Consider the following 21,061-nt stretch of genomic DNA (forward strand, 5'->3'; position numbering starts at 1 on the left):
TGCTGGTCGACTGGATGTATGAAGCTGCTAAAGTGTCTGCACACGTGGCGTCCCACACCAGCGCACGACCCATTCTCCAGGGTATTAATGACATCCCGTCGGGACGCTTGCCATCGTTGCGCACGATCTGAGGCTCCAGAACGGCAGGTACGTTAGCCCTGACGAGCGCCCTTCTAAGGATGTCATTAAGAGCGGAGTGGCGGGACAAGCGGCCGGCGCCTGAAGGGCAGGCGAGTCCGTGGTGGCCGAGGTCATCTACGCGGGCTCCGCAAGATGTGCAATTGTGTTCCGCGCATAGCACAGCTCCAACCCGGAGAGCAGCGGCAATGCGGAATGATTCTGGGTCTATTAAAGTGCCAGTATTAGGTGATGGATTAGCATGAAGCCAGCCTGACTGGTCTAGAAGATGCCAGGAGCCTCGCCCGTTTGTTTTGAAATGTATTGACAATCACCCTGAATTAATTGAGTATTTTCTATAGTTGATGCTGATATTCCAGGAAACTCTCCCTCCTCTATTAAACTAATTACGATTTTTTTTTATTCTTTACAAGTTAGCCCTTGACTACAATCTCACTTGATGGTAAGTGATGATGCAGTCTAAGATTGAAGCGGGCTAACTTGTTAGGAGGAGAATGAAAATCCACACCCCTTTCGGTTTCTACACGGCATCGTACCAGAACGCTAAGGTAGGAAGGTACGTCTTTGCCAGTAGGGTGGTAACTAGCCATGGCCGAAGCCTCCCACAAGCCAGACCTGGGCAAATTAATAAAATCTTAATCTGCCCAGCCGGGGATCGAACCCAGGACCTCCGTCTTGTATATCCACCGCGCATACCACTGCGCCACGGAGGCCGTCAAATTAAACCTTTTTAGTTTTATAGTAGGCTATAGTAGGTATTTTGTTTTTTTAATTTTTGTAGGTACTCGTAACCGACAAAAATTAAAAAAACAAAATTACTTTAGCAGACTTTCAAACGTCCAGACCGTCAATCAAAGAGTAAATTATTTTATAGGGTCGTCAATCGTCAAAGTATCTATAGCTATATTTTTACAGAGTAATAATGTCGCCAGACCAGACACTCATGTTCACTAGAGTCCAGTTTAATCTCTAATGGAGTTTTTGAAGGGTTATCACCCAAGATAAGTGGACTGTGTAGGATATTTAGGATTGCTAAGTAATTATAAATGTTTTCACAATCTACGAATATAAATTTTGTCATTTCTTTTAAAGTCACTGTGCGATTGATAGATATCGCTATCGTAGATAGATGATTTTGATAAAGATCTATCAATGCCATCAATGCATTACTAATACGAATAGGTATAAATACTAAGTACCTACCTACGGGCTACGACATTATACTGTACTGTACCATAGGTACAATGTATGTCGTTGTACAACGTAGATACGTATTTTAAAGGCATAGCTAAGTTTTCAAATTAGATTATTTAGATTCTTGTTAAAAAAAACAGTAGGGAATTATTGAAAAATTTATTCATCGTCGGGAAAACTTAGAAATTTTCTTATCAACCAATGGTACGTTGTATCTGGAAACGGCAGTTTTAATAAATTGTAATACAACTTGTATCGCAACGATTCCACTTTGTAAATTTTCTTAGGCTTACGATCAGTGAGAGCGTTCAAAAATGTTTCAGTAATATTTTCATTGGTCATTGAATCAAATCTCATATTTTTGGACGCTTGCCCCAAGTAATTGTTTAGGGTTTTTAATCTTTTTTCATATACGGATTTCTGTTCTTCGGTTAAATGTTTCAACATTTTGTCTCCATTCGCTACTTGGTTCGTAGTTAAGTTGCTTGACCCGATGAATCCACCTGGAAATTTAAAAAAACACGAGTAATTTAACAAATAAAACAACTCATATATCTCGGTTTTTTTTATAGAACTCCTCCGAAACGACTCGACCAATAGTTTTATACCTATTTTTTTAGTATGAGAATAAGCCACTATGAAATGAAGAGATCTATAGAAGAACCAAAAGCCGACATAGCTCAACGAGCTAAGAAGCTGAGGTGATGATGGAGCACAAAGTTCGAAGCGCCGATGGACGTTGGGGTCACAAGGTGCTGGAATGGCGACCCCGCACTAGACAACTCAGTGTTGGTCGACCCCCCACCAGGTGGACTGATGACATCAAGCGAGTCGCAGGGATTCGCTGGATGCAGGTGGCTCAGGTGATGTTTGGAAGTCCCTACAAATGTCCCTACAATGGCCCATGTCATGTAGTGGACGTCTATCGGCCTATAATTATGATGACGATTAAGCCATTATGTATTTTTTTTAACCTCATTGTCATAATCCCAAAACAATTTTTTAATTGCGATTTTAGTATTTTTGTATGAAAGAAATTCTTCATGCTTAATATGCTTAACTTTGCCGGACTAGCTAGTTATTTATAAATGATACTTTTTTTTTTCTTTTCGCGGGGAGGAAAAATATCCCTACGGACATCTGCAGTCAGGCAGGACATGTCCGACTTGCACAGACTAAAAATAACCCCTAAGAACTCCTCGGTCACCGCGTACCGTACGGAACCGCGTAGCAATACTTCGTGCTTCGATCAGATAACATTCCTCGCGTTCCTTTTTCTCTTGTCTTTCTCTCGTTTTCCACCATTATTGTTCATAAAACTGTGGCTAAGCTTTATATTTTCATAGTTACGATCCGTCCAGACGGCAACATTTTTTCAAATTCCGTCAGCGTTTGCATGATTGAGAACAAACAAGACAGTATCGCTATAATTATATAACTAAGATATGTATTACAATTTGACAGTGTGACTTTCTAATTCGTCTCTATCTTTCTCTCTGCCTAACATGATATAGATAGAGAGGGATAGAGATGAGTTTAGATAAAAACATCATTACAGAATAGAGGCTGTACTAACCTGGTACAAATGCCACTGCGCTAAGGCCATCGCGAAAGTGTTCTAAGTGCAAGGCGCGAGTCCATGCCAGTAGCCCTGCTTTACTGGCACAGTATGGCCCGAAGCCAGGCAACGGTTGCAATCCACAGTGACTTGCTACATTTATGATTCGGGGCTTAAAATCCTGCTAACAACGTTTTAAGTTGAACGTGACATCGTCATAAGCAAATACAGATCGAATGGTTTCATTTTTCAAAAGAAAATGTTCGTTTTTTTAAAATACTGTTTAATAATCTTCATAGACCAGAATATACTTTATTTCTTGTAAATTAAAGTTGGCAACCCTAGAGCGAGAGAACGACGCATGACGTCATATTTTTTCGAACAAAATAAAATAATAAGACTTTGTCACGTCAAAAAACTTACATTGTAAGTCCCACTTTTTCTTAATTCGGGTAAAAATGATGAAACCACCCTCATTGCTCCCAGTAAATTAACGTTTATGGTGTTTTCTATTATCTGTGGCGTATGCCATTCGTAGTTAGCAATAGTCATCACCCCAGCGTTATTTATTACAGCGTATAGTTCTAAAAAAAAAAAAAAAATTATAAGTTCATCATCATCATCATTAACACAACACATAGGTATTCTGCTCAATGTTGAGCACGACTCTCCTCTTAGAGTGAGAGGGATAGGCTTATAGTCCACCACGCTGGCCCAATGCGAAAAAGAAGTTATGTTCCCGTATAGACTTACTAAGTAATATTATTTTTCTCTTATTTATTTACTCTTTTTTCTGAATGCATAAAAAATACTAAATATTGAACACAATATATCACTATTAAATAAATAAATAAAACTTTTGCGTTATGGACGCTCGACAGAAAGCTGCCGTATGCGAGAGAGAAAGGTAAGCCTGACAGAATGGCGCCGTAACGCGTTAAGTTACGATCTATCACGATTATTATATTATTACTTACTGTCGTGATAGGCCAGTGGATACGACCTCTGCCTCCGATTCCGGAGGGTGTGGGTTCGAATCCAGTCCGGGGCATGCACCTCCAACTTTTCAGTGGTGTGCATTTTAAGAAATTAAATATCACGTGTCTCTAACGGTGATGGAAAAACATCGTGAGGAAACCTGCTTAACAAAGAATTTTCGTAATTCTCTGCGTATGTGAAGTCTGCCAATCCGCATTGTGTCAGCGTGGTGGACTATTGGCCTAACCCCTCTCATTCTGAGAGGAGATTTGAGCTCAGCGGTGAGTTTATTATGGGTTGATCAAATGAACTTACTGTAATGTGGATTGTCTGTTAGTATATTTTTAACATAATCCCCAAATTCCGTGACACTTGTTGAGTCCGTGACATCTAGTTTGTATGGGTGGACACAAAGACTCTTGAGTGCTTCTGCAGCTTCAGTGTCAGAACCGTTGTACATGCCTGTAACAAAGGTCTATGTTTCAAAGTAGTAGTGTATCGCGGTTTCACTCGCATAGACAACGATGCCGTGGGCCGTTATAGTGAGACTGTGGTCTGAGACTGATATAACGTCAGGTGGCGGTTGTTTCCGTAAAGAGTGGGGTGTTAGAGAGGGGTACCGATTGGTTGGCGGGAACGACTTGCGATATAAGGCGCTCGTCGTGCGGTCGGCTTTAGTATACTCATGGCGTTTGAGCCGTCCACATTTCTTGTTGTGCAATTCTTTATGAGTTACTTGGGATAAGCGGGAGAGTGACTTGAGTGGAAAAGGAAAGTCTCGGTTAACTGTACCCCTCTTCTCCCTTAACCCTACACACAACGTTTACAAGTGCGTGACTCAACTCAATGTCATTATCTGCCATTCTAGGGTAACGGTTACAGATTGATTTGTTAATTAAGTTGTACTGACAAATGTTGTAAGTCACATCTTTGTTCGACATTTTCTTATTTTAGTTATCCACTTTCGAGTCTTCTAAAAGTATATATTACCTGCTATAGTCACAAATCCTTCTCTAGCGGCCCGCGCGGCCATTGCCCATCCTAGTCCGCTGTCACATCCTGTTATAGCAACAACTTTCGTCCAAGACATTTCTTCCAATTGCTCTTACTGTAAACAAATTAAAGTAGCAAAATTACCCATTTGAACAACTCACCCCTTTTTGACGTGACGACGTCTTATGATTCGATGAAGCCGGCTGCACAGTCTAAAAAACATGACGTCATGCGTCGTTCCCTCGCTCTAGGGTTGCCAACTTTTTTACAAGAAACAAAGTATATTCTGGTGTATGAAGATTATTAAACAGTATTTTAGAAAAACGATAATTTTCTTTTGAAAAATGCAGCCATTCCATCAGTATTTTCTTACACGTCCAACTATCGTCAGTAAACCGACTTTACAGACAACCGTTTTTTCTTTGAAGGACTTTACATCCACCATTGTGTTCCAAAGCGGGAACTTTCCAACTCTGGTCTAAGGGCTTCCGCACACGGACCACCGCACAACCACCAAACGCCGCTACCGGCATATATCCTGTAGTTTTCATACATTTTAAAAACTCGCTGCACGCATGGTTGACGCCGCTGGCCGCCACACGCTACAATCGTCGCTGCTCGCTTCTAGTGGCCCGCACTGGCCACTAAACGCCGCCCATTGGCGTATCTAGGATTATTTCCTGGGGTGGGCTACATATTACTGAACAGAGTCGACACTCAATCCAAAAATGTCGTTAGCATTTGTAGACGCAGACCTCTGAATCGGCTCCATTTATTTATTATTTTTTCTTTGTATCTATGGTAGGTATTAGAAAAGGTCTTATTATATTTTTCAAAATGTGTGTGTGTGTGTGTGTTAGGTTAATCTTGTACTCGTATTATGTAATAGGCTTCAGTAGAGATACTGGGCTACCAATTAGAAATTCTACGATGGACGCCGTAATATTTTTATATATATTTATTTTATTTTTATTTAGTATCCTAGGGTGGGCACTGGACTATTCTAGGGTGGGTCCAGCCCACCCAGCCTATCCGCTATATACGCCTATGACGCCGCCACAAAACGCTGCAACTCGCCACTCGCGCGATTATGATGCTGCATGTATGGGTTAAAAAGTAAAACACTGACCACAAGTGTATAACACAATTTAGAATTTAGTCTGCCTATTCGCAATATCTGATGTCTCGTTGGTCCAGTGGTTATTCTATATGGCTTCGATCACGAGGTCCTAGGTTTGAGTCCTGGGTCGGGTTATAAAATAACGATTTTTCCTTTGTTCTAAGAAATTTTTAGAAAAATGTTGTAGCTGGGAGGCGGGAAGTTAGTGCTGTGCTGATATACCCCGTACCACGGAGAGCACATTGACCCGTTGGTCCCGGTCACTATCCTAGCAGTGTGGTGGGTATAAGCTACATACGCCGTCTCCAGTAATGTAGGACGCCTGCCCCCCTAGCCAAGTGGCACTTCATTACTTTCTACGATCGCTAACGCTTCGAAAACTAGAAAGATGTATGGGACTGGCCTTATAAAAATAATATTAGAATTTGATAATGATTCCAAATATTTTTTGTTATATCTATACATTTCAACGTACCTAATAATGTTTAATAGATATTAGCAGACGCCCTGCAGCTATCGCCGTGAGAACGGGAATGCAACATAGCCACTCACAAATAACGTGGCTTTCTAGTGGTAAAAGAATTTTCAAAATCGGTTCAGTAGATCCAGAGATTACTCCTACACTACTACAAACTTTGCCTCTATAATATTAGTATAGAGAATAGATATAGAAATACACATTGGAGATTGTTCAGATCATGTCACTAGCTCTAAATAATCAACAACAACAACAACAAGATTCTAGTTGTATCTTCAACAAAACAACAAAACTAAGATGAAATTTTATTCACTTACCTGAATGCTTGTGTTTGTGAACAGAGGCAAGAATATACTGACCGTTTTGCAGATAGTTGTCCATAGCGTTGCATATGAAGTAGGTGTCAGATTTCGTTGCATATTTATAACGAATTTCATGTTTGAATTACCTTAGGTAGGTACATGTTGCCATGATGAAAAAACAGAAGTTGAAACTTGTTTAGAGTTCTGATGGATTGAAACCTTTCTCATTTAATATATACGTATACATATAATATACAGGGTCGCTAGAAACGAATAGCGATCCCTTTAGTTTAAGGGGTGATAGTAGGGATCATTAGCTATCAAATTGAATCTATACTAATATTATAAAGCTGAAGAGTTTGTTTGTTTGTTTGATTGAACGCGCTAATCTCAGGAACTACTGGTCCGATTTGAAAAATTCTTTCTGTGTTAGATAGCCCATTTATCGAGGAAGGCTATAGGCTATATATTATCCCCGTATTCCTACGGGAACGGGAACCACGCGGGTGAAACCGCGCGGCATCAGCTAGTTATGTTATATAGAGCAAAAATTACCGATTTCGACAAAAAGAAGCTTTTCTTTTTTTTTTTAGGAAATGTGTGTATAAAATACCATAAAGTGGAGTATAAAATAAACTTACGTATTTTGTAGTTGTTTTTGGTGTTTTTAGATTGGTAACAACCTATTACATAATAATAATACAAAAAAGAATACAAATGTACCGATTTTGAATCATGTCTTATAAAATCTAAAAATATTAAAATGTTTTTCTGTATCCTATGATCTGATGAAAGTTTATTTCAAAAAAATGTCTAGCAACTTTATTAACATAGAAATTTAAAAACAATTTAAATTTGTTAGCTATCTAACGAGATATTAAAATATAAATTATGTTGAAAAATTGTTGAGTTAAGGGACTAATACGGAAACAAACAAAAAATCGTAATTTTTAAAATATACGTAATGATTTTTAGAGGTGGGGACATACCACCATCTGTCCAACTTCGGGGCTGATATTTCATTGAAAATTTCTGGGAAGTCGAAGCGACGCCTATTTTTAACCTTATGTGAAAATTGTTGTGATACGACTAGTAATTATATAATGATTTATTTATTTTGCTATCATCCGCGAAAAGCAATTGATTGCACGTTGTAGAGTCAACATCTGAGGATGCTCCGGTTTCGGGGTGAAACGTACTTAGGGAGTATTTTGTTGGACCTGGGTGACGTTGTCACATGGGTTCGTCGGCTTTTCGCGGATGATAGCAAAATGGATAAATTATTATTTAAGATTTTAAGCTTTAAGTTTGCTGCTACTAAATGTCGGAACGATTTGCCACCACCAATAAAGGCTATTAAATCTATTTGTGCTTTTAAACATAAATTAAAAAAATATTTAATATCTCAGCAGAAACAGAATTTTTGATCATAAAGTTCCAACATTTAATAAAGCTAAGTAGGCGGTTTTATTTTTTAGTTTTTAGTTTTTAGTGTAATGTAGTACTTGTAGTGATTTTATTATTTTTAGGCATTGTTTATTTAGTTATATTTTATATTTTTGTAGTTATATTGTTTTATGTATTTTTTTTGCTTTTACTTGTTTATTATTTTTGATAACTGTTTGCGCCTGTGATGTCACCCTTTTAAAGGCTTTCACTGAAAACCAGCGCTGCAGCTAGCTGCAGCTTTAAGCTGAGTGGCAGACCTTTATTTGGTCAGTGCGCCTTTACTTTCTTTCTTTCTTATTATATAATCATGATGAACTTCCTTTCAAAGTAACGCCTGCTTCTATCCAATACGACTAGTAATGTTAACGTTTTAATATAATAAGTAGGTATATTGCTGACTGCAGCACACGTTCTATCACGAAATAGCAATATTTTAGTTTCTAATTACGCGCTGTTGTGAAATGTAACTCTATACTACGAGTAGTTATGGACTGAATTATTGAGAGCCTCAATAGCTCAACAGTAAAGAACTCATCTTTCATAGGTGGTGGTTCGATCCCTCCCGCTATACGACTATTGTCGTACCCACTCCTAACAGTCTTTTCTCCTAACGCACTCACAGATTCTATGTGGGCATAGAATAGGGTATATAATTATTCGATCGATATGATCGTGATACAGTGGATATGTGGCTAATGAAAGTAGATCCAGAAATCATCCGCCAAATTTAAAAAAAATCGGAGGAAATTCTCATCATTGTAGTGCAAATATTGGAATAATTGAGTTTAATACTAATAGTATAAGTTACTACTTATAAGTATAAGTAGTATTCACAAACAAAAAGAAAACTTTTGGCTGGTGAGAGGCTTCGCCCGTGGCTAGTTACCACCCTACCGGCAAAGACGTAACGCCAAGCGATTTAGCGTTCCGGTACGATGTCGTGTAGAAACCGAAAGGTGTGTGGATTTTCATCCTCCTCCTAACAAGTTAGCCCGCTTCCATCTTAGACTGCATCATTAGTTCCATCAGGTGAGATTGTAGTCAAGGGCTAACTTGTAAAGAATAAAAAAAAATATTAAAACGCAATTTTTAATGTTTAAATGATTTTTAAACATTGAATAAAAATTTTAATAGAAAAAATTCAACCGACTTCCAATTCAAAAATTAAACCTAAACTAAAAAGTAAAAAATAACATCTTACCTATGTGCTACCTTCTGATCAGTTTGAAGGCGGTGCCAATCCAGTGTCATGTTTTAATTAAAGCCGTTTCTGAAAGAACCACAGAAATTTTGTAATTTAAACGGCTTAAATTAAAACATCACTGGCTTGGCACCGCCTTCAAACTGATCAGAAGGTAGCACATAGGTAAGATGTTATTTTTTACTTTTTAGTTTAGGTTTAATTTTTGAATTGGAAGTCGGTTGAATTTTTTCTATTAAAATTTTTATTTTTTAATTTTTAGTGTTAACACACCTACTGAGTGTAAACAAAAATTAATAAGCAATAAGTTGAAACGTTATCTTATGATAAGTATCGATCCGTCTTCATCACCAGACCCCCTATGCAATCACAATCCATATGGTTGGAAAGTTCTCATCAATATAAAGTTTATCAAGTCCAAACACAAGGTAGCTACTGTGAACCATCAAAGAGTTCCCTTAACTTTCCTTCATCTTCGTCACCAGACTCCTAATACAGTCACAACCTATCCAGGTGGAAAGTTCTCCTCAATACAAAATTATCAAGTCAAAACAGAAGGTAGCTACTGTGAACCGTCGAGGAGTTCCCTTAACTATCCTTCGTCTTCATCACCAGACCCCTAATACAGTCACAACCCATCTAGGTGGAAAGTTCTCATCAATACAAATTTATCAAGTCCAAACACAAGGTAGCTACTGTGAACCGTTGAGGAGTTGTCTTAACTGTCCTTCGTCTTCATCATCAGGCCCTTAATACAGTCACAACCCATCTAGGTGGAAAGTTCTCATCAATACAAATAAATCAAGCCCAAACAAAAGGTACCTGCTGTAAATCGTTGACGAGTTCCATGGTCTGAGTTTCGGCTCCATCATCAGACCAACCCTAGACCTTCATAAAAGGGTAGTGGTTTAAAATACCTTATGGAAACACTAACAAACGCACTAGCCGTCGCTACAATTTTCGAAAGTTCCCCTCAATTTCTCCAGGATCCCATCATCAGGTCCTGACATGAAAAAAATGGGACCACCCTGGAATCAAACCCTTCAAAACAAAAAAAGAATTTTCAAAATCGGTCCACAAATGACGGAATTATCGCTGGACATACATAAAAAAAAAAAAAAAAAAAACATACATACAGCCGAACGTAGAACCTCCTCCTTTTTGGAAGTCGGTTAAAAATTAGTATTAGCTAAACTCTGAAACCAGAATTCCAATTTTCTTCATAAAATGGAATACCTATACCTACAGATATTTGAAGTAGAAATAGAAATTTTAATTTACAATGACCCCTACTATTTGAGCGGACTTTGAATTTTAATTTCAAATTTTAGTGAAATAATGTCGAACCTTAGAACAAAGAGGCTTCAATAAAAGAGGATCATTTCGGCACGGATACCCAACTGACGGATTAATGCTATTGAACGGAAGTAATCTTGTGTTTCTGCCTCACTTCGCCGGCTCGGGTCGGATTCATGGGCTCAAAGTATATCGGGAATAGGTATGAGAAGGTACATAATATATCGAAATTGACACTAAAATAGATTCCTACCTAAAATGGAATGAACATGAAATATTTAATGATTTCTTTGATTTAGTCACAGATTAATTAATAATATGCAGATACAACACGACGGTGTCGTAGCCGCTCCAAATATAAAATTCAAAATCGAATACATTCTCGAGTCAGTACGAAACGAAGCGTCGCATCAGTAACTTTTAATATTATTCAAGAAAAATGGCGTCGTTTTTGATGTGACAACGTCTTATATTCGATGGAGCTGCAGACTCGAAAAAAGATGACGCCATGCGTCGTTCCTTCGCTCTAGAGTTGCCAACCTTTTTTACAGGAAATAAAGATTATTTTTATTTTTTTATTAAAGATTATATTATCTATGAAGATTATTAAACAGTATTTTAGAAAAACGAACATTTTATTTTGAAAAATGCAACCATTCCATCGGTATTTTCTTATGACGTTGTCACGTTCAACTATCGCCAGTAAACCGACTTTACAGACAACCGATTTTTAATATTTTAAAAACGGTTAACAAAAACTAAACGGTTAACAATAAGATGGAGTATTTTTTTATTGGTAATTATTGATTACCATATTAATTTACGTAATTGGTTTTAGTGTAAAATCTTGAAATACAAATTATAAAAAAAGTTTGTATGTGCGGATGTCAAGGAGACGCGTGACGTTTGGGTTTTTATGGGTTTCACCGGCTTTACCACGCTGCTTGTGAAGACTCATTCTGTATGATCTTTATTTTGTGGATTTAGTTAAATAATCAAATAACTAGCGGTGATCGGTGATCCATTTCCATTTAGTTTCCGAGATTATCACTAACTGCCGAGTACATCTCGGTGTACGAATTATGAACGTTTTTCATCGATTGTTCGTTTTTGCGATCACCCAGTGGCGGATTGACAAAGTCACCAGTACGCTATAATTAGGTACATAGTCGGCTCACTGCTGAGGTCAAGTCTCCTCTCAGAATGAGAGGGGTTAGGTCAATAATTCACCTCGCTGGCCTAATGCGGATTGGCTTAGCACACGCAGAGAATTAAGAAAATTCTCAGGTATGCAGGTTTCCACACGATGATTTTCCTTCACCGTTTGACACGTGATATTTAACTTCTTAAAATGCACACAACTGAATAGTTTGAGGTGCATGCCCCGGACCGGATTCGAACCGGATTTGTATGTAAGTGTGAACGTTTGTTCCTCCTGTGACTACTTAGGCGATTTAGCTGAAGTTTGGAATGGAAATAGATTTTACTTTGGATTAATACATAGGCTACTTTTTATCCCGGAGAAATCCATGGTTTTCGCGGGATTTTTGAAAAACTGATTTTCACGTGGACGAAATCGCGGGCGTTTGTTAGTTTGTAATAAAACGTGTGCTCCCTGTGGAGGTTTACTAATTGTGACAGGTTTATATTTATCGCTGTGACCTTTATTTTGTGGCTCTGGTTCAAAATGTCGATCTCGGTCAAAGACCAATGGCGTACCCTCGTCCTAAGCATGAACAACTATACTCAGAGGCATAATTATCCGCCCACTTTAATATACTCGCGTCATATTAAATAGGGCGGATAATTGTACTGTTATATACAGTAAATATAAAAGTAATGGTATCTTTAAACGTTACGTTCAAAAATGTACTCGTTCGTCGAAGTTCTTGGCTCAGTTGGAAAAGCCTTTTTAACCCTGGGGTTTGATGCCCAGTTCCGGTAATTTTTAAAACAATTTGTCTTTAGACTAATATACTAATACTAGCGGACTTCCACGACTTCTTCCGTTCTTAGACCTCCTTAATCCGGCCTTCTCGCAAAATCCGTTCTAAACGGACCTCTACTATCTATAAAACATCTTTGTACTTCAAACGGCTTTTGAGATTTCGTGATGAACGAACTTTTGCTTTAAAATAGGCAAAGTTTGTTGTGTTGTAGGAGGTAATCTCTGGATCTTTTTTTTTTTTTTATTCTTTACAAGTTAGCCCTTGACTACAATCTCGCTTGATGGTAAGTGATGATGCAGTCTAAGATGAAAGCGGGCTAACTTGTTAGGAGGAGGATGAAAATCCACATCCCTTTCGGTTTCTACACGGCATCGTACCGGAACGCTAAATCGCTTGGTGGTATGCCGGAAGGGTGGTAACTAGCGAAGCCTCCCACCAGCCACAATCTCTGTATCTTCTTAGAAGGTGTTGAATATTTTTATACCTATAGAATATTAGTATTTCTTAAGGTTTCTTTTTCCCTTTTGAAATACGGAATCCTAAGAATAATTCACAAATAACATTAGATTAAGGTAGTTTCAAGTGTTCACTTGTCGATGAATAAAAGGAACTTTTGCCAAAATTCATTTAATACCTTCCATTGTCTTCTGGTATGATTTAAAAGGCCCGTTCACGGAATGGCGGTCATCCCACCGACACTTTTAAAGAGAAGGGCTCTCGGGGGAAATCTGCGCGCCCCCGGCCACATCCTGATAATAGTGTTTGCGCATTTAAGTGCTTTGATGTATTGTATACTGCGCCTAATGGCAAAGGCACTGCGCGAAAATGTTTGCCCACTAAAAATTATGCTAGTCACATGACGTAAAAAAAAAAGTTTAAAAACTATAACGTAAAAATTGGTCTAAAAAGAACGAAACAAGAAAATATTTCAGATTGCTCTATCATGAACATTTTTGTTCCTATGCATTTCTCTATTTCAATCTGAAATATTTTCTTGTTTCGTTCTTTTTAGACCCCTTTTTACGTAGTCGGGTTATAGTTTTTATACTTTATTTTTTATTTAATACTTTTCCGTTACCCAATTGAGCCTAGCCTTGCAATCTGATATGAAACGACTGGACCGCGAGAACTTTACGATCGCCTTTTAAAGATATATTTTGACTTATACAATATGATGTATAATTATATATACATATTAGTAATGTGCTCGGCAAGACCTTTCGTTTGATACCAAACACATAGTGAATATCTCGATTTAATTTTTTTCGAGGTTAAAATATCAGGTTTAAATTCTTTCATATATTTTTTTTATAAAATTTATATAGCCTATGTCTTAAGTTGACTTATTACAAATCTTTTGACCTATTAAAATCGGTTTAGTAGTTTAGGCGCTACGGTGGAACAAACATACATACATACATACATACATAGACTGCCAAAATCATTACCCTTCCTTTTGGCTTCATCGTAGTCGGGCAAAAATAGCTCATGGTTTATTAAACATAGGTTCTCAATCTAGTTTTGCCTACCCTATAAGAGAAAATTAAGTCTTTATAAAACCGCCAACTTTGCTTTAAAAAAAGGATTCCAAACTAAACATAATGCAATTTTATTTATTGTAAAATCTTATTTTTAAAATTTTTGGACATTTTGTTCTTTGGTATCTCAATGCCCCTAACTTTCTCTGGATTTTCTACTGACTCAAACGATCATCTACATAGAGAACTTATCTATACTCTATACTAATATATAAAGCTGAAGAGTTTGTTTTTTTGGTTAAACGCGCTAATCTCAGGAACTACTAGTCCGATTTGAAAAATTCTTTCAGTGTTAGGCAGCCCATTTATCGAGGAAGGCTATAAATATTTTCATGGCGTAATATAAATATTTTCATATTGCGATTAACTTCAACTAATACAATCTCAAATTAAATCAGTCTATATAAAATATTAATCACTCCGCCCCTAAATCGGCCCTTCCGTTTGGAAATTACAATGCAATAGACAATCATAGATGTATATTATAAAGTAATACATTAATCTTTCATGTTTCTCTTAATCCATAAAATGTGACGGTACACATCTGTATACAGAGAAGGCACAGCCTCTCCCAGGACTGTGCTATATCTCGCTGCACTAAATACACCGATTACATAATAAACTTCTTTGTAAAGCATCATAAGTGGGCTTCCAGTCACACCGTCTAGAGTTTCTTCGCCTTTGCGACTAGTAGCGCAAATATGAGATCTGCTTAAGAATGGGTAGAATTTGTGACATTGGAAATTGGATACATGGAAAACGGTGGATGCCTGTTTGAGGAAAGTGTTCTCGTCGACGCCCAAGACTAGCGCTTCTCTGACGTTTCCAGCGAGGTCCCAACCAATGACCACTAGCGGTTCATCTGCATATCGCGAGTCTGTGTTGAAAGTTGGGAGGCACACTGGAGCTATACTTCCTGTAATAAAAATAAAGTAGTAGATTGTTATACAATGCATGAGGTAATTTTAGGGCAAAAGCCGTAATATGAGGGCCGCTAAATAGAAACCGAGTTTATAATGGGTTTAGCCCCGCGTGTTACACTATACTTTACACTACGATTGCGAGAAAATAAAATAATTAAGTACAGTATTCAATGATAAAATCTTTTTGCAGACGCAGCTCGCAACCCAATAAAATCAAATAAAAAAAAATTACTCATTCCATAGACAAGAACGCATTTCGTTCCAATTTCAAATTTTTATCAAACTATCAGGGTCTTACGTAAGTACTCGTAGCCACATATTATGACGATTCTATTAACGAATAAAACCTCCTTCGTTTTAAAGATGTAATTAGTTTAGTACGATTAAACTATTTACGAATTAAATGTTTTTTGTTTTATTTTATTTATTTAATTACCCTAGTAATCGTAACCGAATATGGGTGCCTCACTTTAACTTCAGGAGACGGTGTCTGCCTATTTATTACATCGATGTATGTAGGTAGGTGTAAATAAAAAAAAAAAAATAGAATAAAAATGAATGGTATCTTACGTGTAGACTCATTATCCCGCAGCCTTACAAGTGCTATGTCGTGTAGAAGGTTGTCATATTGAAAATATTCGTGATATACCACATTTTCAACTTGTAAGTTGAGCAGACATTCGGGGTATACCTCAAGGGGATTGTCAGGCATTATTTGGAAACCACAATCAGTTCCATACTTTGCGAGCGTCACGTTGATCCTGAAAATATTTTTAAACTTATAGCTTTTTAAAGTTTAAATCCTATTAAACGATATCAGAAGTTTTTCTTTTCATAATACATTTTTTCTTCATCTACACTAATATTATAAAGCTGAAGAGTTTGGTTTTTGTTTGGTTGAACGCACTAATTTGAGGTTATGTGAAAAAAATGTTAATACAAAAGTTGTAGATCTTTATATACCTACAACTTCCATAGGACATAGGACATAGGCCATTCAACTTTTTTCCATAGGACTTGTAGTTTTTCCGGAAATCAAGATAAACCATTTTTTATCCTTAAAAACACCCCCTCCCACTTTCCGAACTCGGATCGACCGCAATTTATTTTTCCTTTAATTTTTATCATATTCTCCTCCTTTTCTAATGGATTTCATCCTACTGTACTTTTTTTCACTTTTTACCATTTTTTATGGCTTTGGCCCTGGTCTACAATGCATTGCTATATTCAAGAACTGACGCTGGGTTAAAAAAAGGACTACTATTATTAATACATACTTACGTTTTCAATGTGGCGCCGGGACTATAGACGCAAGAAGCAGATGTCAGTACATAGCGATGACTGATTAAAGCTCCTTCACAAGTAAATACTGATAGCTCTTTATTTTGCTTGAACGTCGAAATTAAAAATGCAAGCCAGGGAAACATATCTACGTCCGTTTCACTTTTATCTGAAATTACGAAATGAAAATAATAAAAATTGTTAGGATTATTGGAATAAAACTATCGTGAGCAATTGAACACAATCAGGAAATAATCAAGTGAGTTTCACCAGCGTTATAGCGCGAGCATTCGCCCATCCTTATATTTGATATCTCCGGTTTCGCCTATGTAGTTCCCGTTCCCGTGAGAAAATGGGAATAAAATATAGACTCACAATATGACACAAATAACATGGTTTTGTATTCGTAAAAAACCTTTAAAATTAGTTTAGTAGATGCAGATTACCCCCTACAATACTACAGACTTACATAATACTGACGGCCTCCGTAGCGCAGTGGCATGGGCAGTGGATTTACAAGACGGAGGTCCTGAGTTCGATCCCCGGCTGGGCCAATTGAGGTCTGGCTGGGGAGGCTTCGGCCGTGGCTACCGACAAACCGACCGTGGTTAACACCCAACCGACAAAAACGTACCGCCAAGCGATTTAGTGTCCGGTACGATGTCGTGTAGAAACCGAAAGGGGTGTGAATTTTCACCATACTCCTAACAAGTTAGCCCGCTTCCATCTCAGATTGCATCATCACTTACCATCAGGTGATATTGTAGTCAAGGGCTAACTTGTAAAGAATAAAAAAAAAGCACTGCCACGGACGCCATCTGAAAATACATAATGAGTAAACTATAATACATGCCTATAGCTGTTTCGTCGAGGTCATAAATGTTTTTACCACAGCACAGAGTATCAGGATTAGGCACTCTGCTGGCATTCGTACATTGGTCACCCCGTGATAATATATTTTCATTCACGAATGGCAAATCTTTTATAATTTGCTTTCCTTCATCTGAATTTGGTGTTATTTCACTTCCGTTAGAATTATTTTCGAATTTATTTGAGTTTGAACAACACACCTGTAAAGGTCAAAGAAGTATAATAATTAGTACTTACGTCCCTTCTTAGCGCGTTATCAACTGAGCCGTCAGGTCGTAGCTCTTTGCGTTAAATTAAGTGTTATTGGTAAGAGAGGTTTCTTACATATACAGGGCCCAAAAGTTTTCCCAGTTCATTTTCACTTCGTCCACGTGAAGATTTAGTTCTTCTCAAATCCCGAAGGAGTTATGGATTTTTCGAGTCAAGCAGCCCATGTAATGCTCAATAACCTCTTCTATATAACAGTAAAGGTCCCAGTAAAATCGGTTCAGCCGTTTCATAGATTAACCCGGACAAACAAACTGATAGATAGACAAAATATCTAAAAAACCTTGATTGTGTTTTAGTATTGTGTAAATAACATACTGTACTATTTTTTTCTTTTTTTTTACTTTAAACAGTTAATTTGAAATCACAGACAAACACTTTAATTAGTGTTGAAGATTATGATTTTGCAATAGGTTAGTTGATATCAAATTTAATATATAAAAAATATTAATTTAGTTTAGTCGATACATGGAATGAGGCTCCGAAATATATCGATATTAATTAATAAAGGATTTCTTAGAAAACTTAATTTAAAAATCATGTAATTTTTCAAATTTTCCAACGTCAAAAACGCTGTCGTCCATTTTGTGACGTCACAATGTTACTTGATATAATAAACGTCAAACTAATTACTACATTTTTGTCAAACGCTTCTTACGGTGAAGGGTTTTACATAATAACGTGACATCTCGTGACATCGTGACAATTTTATAAACGATACGATCAAAGTAGAACGATAAGTGTCGCCGCACACGGGCCACACGCGACAGCCACAAACGCCGCTACAAGAAGCAAGAAGGGGCCACAAAAGTAGCTGAAGCACGCGACAGCCACTTGTAGCCGGTGGTCGACACTTGCGGTCGGTGGCTGCTACTTTTTTAACCTTGTAGCGTGTAGCGGCCAGCGGCGTCCACCGTGTACGGTGAGCCCATATAAAATGTATGAAAACCACAGGAAATTTGCCGGTAGCTGCGTTTTGTGGTTGTGGCCGGTGGCCCGTATGCGGGAGCCCTAAGACCATTTAAAAATAAGTGTCAACTAGCCTATCACTTACAATGCCTTACGAGTATACTATTAGATGTTACCTTTAAGTCTCCTGACGCTTGTAGTTTACTATGATCTTCTTCCAACTTCCGCTCCTGCTCCTCTTGGTTACGCAATTTAGATGAATAATCGTCGATATTTACAGATTTTTCATAATCCTTATTAGTATCTAAAACACAAATATGCATGCTATATATTTTTTACTCTCTCTGAGAAACTTACTAACTCTGAGAAACAAATGTGGACAAGCACGCGTATGCACTTCATCCATTAACTGTTTGCTAACTTCCAGCTAAGCCTGTATTAAGCCTGTGTTGGAAATTAGGATTATCCTCATTGACTTCACAGTTGAACTACAATCCGAGAGGTCTTAGTTCGATTCCTGTTCGAGCGGAATCGTTTTCATGATTTATTAAGAGAAAAGCCTGAAAGCAAGACCTTTTTCATTTTACAAAAGCTGACAGTGTGGACGGGTCTCAAGGTGCTGGAATGACGACCCCGCTCTATGAAGCGCAGTGTTGGTCGACCCCCCACCAGGTGGACTGACGACATTAAGCGAGTCGCAGGGATTCGCTGAATGCAGGTGGCTCAGTATTGTGATGTTTGGAAGTCCCTATAAAAGGCCTTTGTCCTGCAGTGGACGTCCATCGGCTGATATGATGATGATGATGATGACAGTGTGGATTATGGATCATGGTTAGGTTTGGGAGGTAGTACCTAAGGTCCAGATCATCAATCCACCATAATAATTATAAACTTTATATAATATAATAATAGACTTTTACACAGGTCAAATCTTACCTTCGGTAATGGCACTCGCAAATAAAACAATAATCCAAAAAAAGAATTGTATGTTTTTAAATCTCATATTTTATTTTGTACATTCACTTCTATTACAAATGACTTGGCAAGGCGGTCTGTTGACTGATTCTAATTGAGAATAACCACAGAATACATTTGTACAAGATAACGGATAAATGGACAAAATATCGTTTATAAATATACTTATAATGTCTTTGTAATTAACTTATACGATTGAGTTTACTGCAGCATTTTCTAGGTTTCGTGATTTTACGGAAGGTAATTTTTTTGGCTTACAATAAAAAAAAAATACTTAATCATTAGGTATTCGGTGACAATAAACAGAGAAACGAGACTTTTCTAATCTATTAAAATAATTATGTGTTCAGAGATATAATTTTAGGGTTGCGCACAATCATTTAATGTATTGAAGTTTTGTGTATTGTAGGTTTAATTCAAGTCCGATCTTTAACTAACATGGTGAATCTTTCAATATTGTTTTCGAACGTTCCTGTGAAAACGGTGAATCTGTTGAGATATTGGTATGGAAACCAAACAAACAGTGTGAGATGGGGCGACGCGACATCTAGCGAATACAAGCTAAAATGCGGTGTACGCCAAGGAGGGCTGACCTCTCCTGACCTCTTCAGCCTGTATGTGAATGATCTGATCGAGGAACTGAGAAGAGCCAAGGTGGGTTGTCATATCGGGCCCACCTGCATGAATAATTTTAGCTATGCGGACGATATGGTTCTTCTCAGTCCCTCAATCAGTGGACTTCGTAAACTAGTTGCAATCTGCGAACGTTACGCCTTAGATCATGGCTTAAAATATAACGTCAAGAAAACAGTTACGATGGTGTTCCGTGCAGGCAGAGGTCCAGAGAGGATCCCTGGGGTGTTCCTTGAAGGAAATTTACTTGAAAGGGTTGAGCGGTTCAGATATCTCGGACACGTTGTGACTGAGGATCTCAATGACAATGAAGATATAGAGAGGGAGCGACGTGCTCTGTCTGTCAGATGCAACATGCTCGCACGTCGGTTTGCAAAGTGCAGCGAACAGGTCAAAGTGACATTGTTTAGAGCATACTGTCTATGCTTCTACTCATGTCAACTTTGGACCAAGTACACCAGACGCGCAATCAACAACATCAGGGTACAATACAATGATGCGTATCGTATCCTGATGAAGTTGCCGCGGTACTGCAGCGCGTCGGGCATGTTCGCGATGGCCAGAGTACCGGACTTCTTCGCGATCATCCGATCGCGAATCGCAAATTTTTGGTACCGTTTGCGATCCTCAAAAAATGAGATTCTCACCACGCTGGCTGAGTGTCTGGACTGCTCAATCTATAAACATTGGCTTTCAGTGCACCAAGAGCCTAATAGAAAGTAGCAGAACATACGAATATGTATAGATAATACCTATACTAGTTAGACAATTAAATTAGTGTAATGTCAATTTTAATAGTGTAATGTCAATTTTAATATTTTTACTATTTTTGTATTGTTAATATTATTGTTTGTTTTACACTGGGTTTTTACCTTTAAATAAACTATTATTATTATTATTATTATTATTGTGCGTATCAACTTACATAAATGATTATAAAACTTATTCATCAAAACCAATGTTTTGTTTTGTTATATACCTAGTACGTCTATTTATAATAATAGTTTTA

General features: G+C 37.7%; 2 protein-coding genes across 3 annotated transcripts; both read right to left on the reverse strand.

Annotated features, from left to right (window-relative positions):
* Positions 1-1,491: 1,491 nt before the first annotated feature.
* LOC112048185 (D-beta-hydroxybutyrate dehydrogenase, mitochondrial) lies at positions 1,492-6,798 on the reverse strand. Of its 2 annotated transcripts, none has more exons than XM_024085622.2 (6): positions 6,777-6,798; positions 4,859-4,976; positions 4,184-4,330; positions 3,314-3,474; positions 2,909-3,074; positions 1,492-1,835 (listed from the first exon to the last, which is right to left on the reverse strand). In XM_024085622.2, the coding sequence occupies exons 2-6, from the start codon at positions 4,956-4,958 to the stop codon at positions 1,492-1,494; spliced, it is 918 nt and encodes a 305-aa protein (XP_023941390.2). In that variant the 5' UTR covers positions 4,959-4,976; positions 6,777-6,798. The 2 variants fall into 2 exon arrangements, with proteins under 2 accessions (XP_023941390.2, XP_023941391.2); XM_024085623.2 differs by having other exon boundaries at positions 2,909-3,071; positions 6,777-6,793.
* Positions 6,799-14,658: 7,860 nt separating this feature from the next.
* On the reverse strand, positions 14,659-19,519 carry LOC128198510 (phenoloxidase-activating factor 3-like). The gene is made up of 6 exons (XM_052884354.1): positions 19,381-19,519; positions 18,621-18,748; positions 17,252-17,468; positions 16,399-16,567; positions 15,688-15,878; positions 14,659-15,110 (listed from the first exon to the last, which is right to left on the reverse strand). The coding sequence occupies exons 1-6, from the start codon at positions 19,445-19,447 to the stop codon at positions 14,692-14,694; spliced, it is 1,191 nt and encodes a 396-aa protein (XP_052740314.1). The 5' UTR covers positions 19,448-19,519; the 3' UTR covers positions 14,659-14,691.
* Between the last annotated feature and the right edge of the window lie 1,542 nt (positions 19,520-21,061).

Source organism: Bicyclus anynana, chromosome 11 (genome assembly GCF_947172395.1).
Source record: "Bicyclus anynana chromosome 11, ilBicAnyn1.1, whole genome shotgun sequence".
Taxonomy (NCBI): Eukaryota; Metazoa; Arthropoda; class Insecta; order Lepidoptera; family Nymphalidae; genus Bicyclus; species Bicyclus anynana.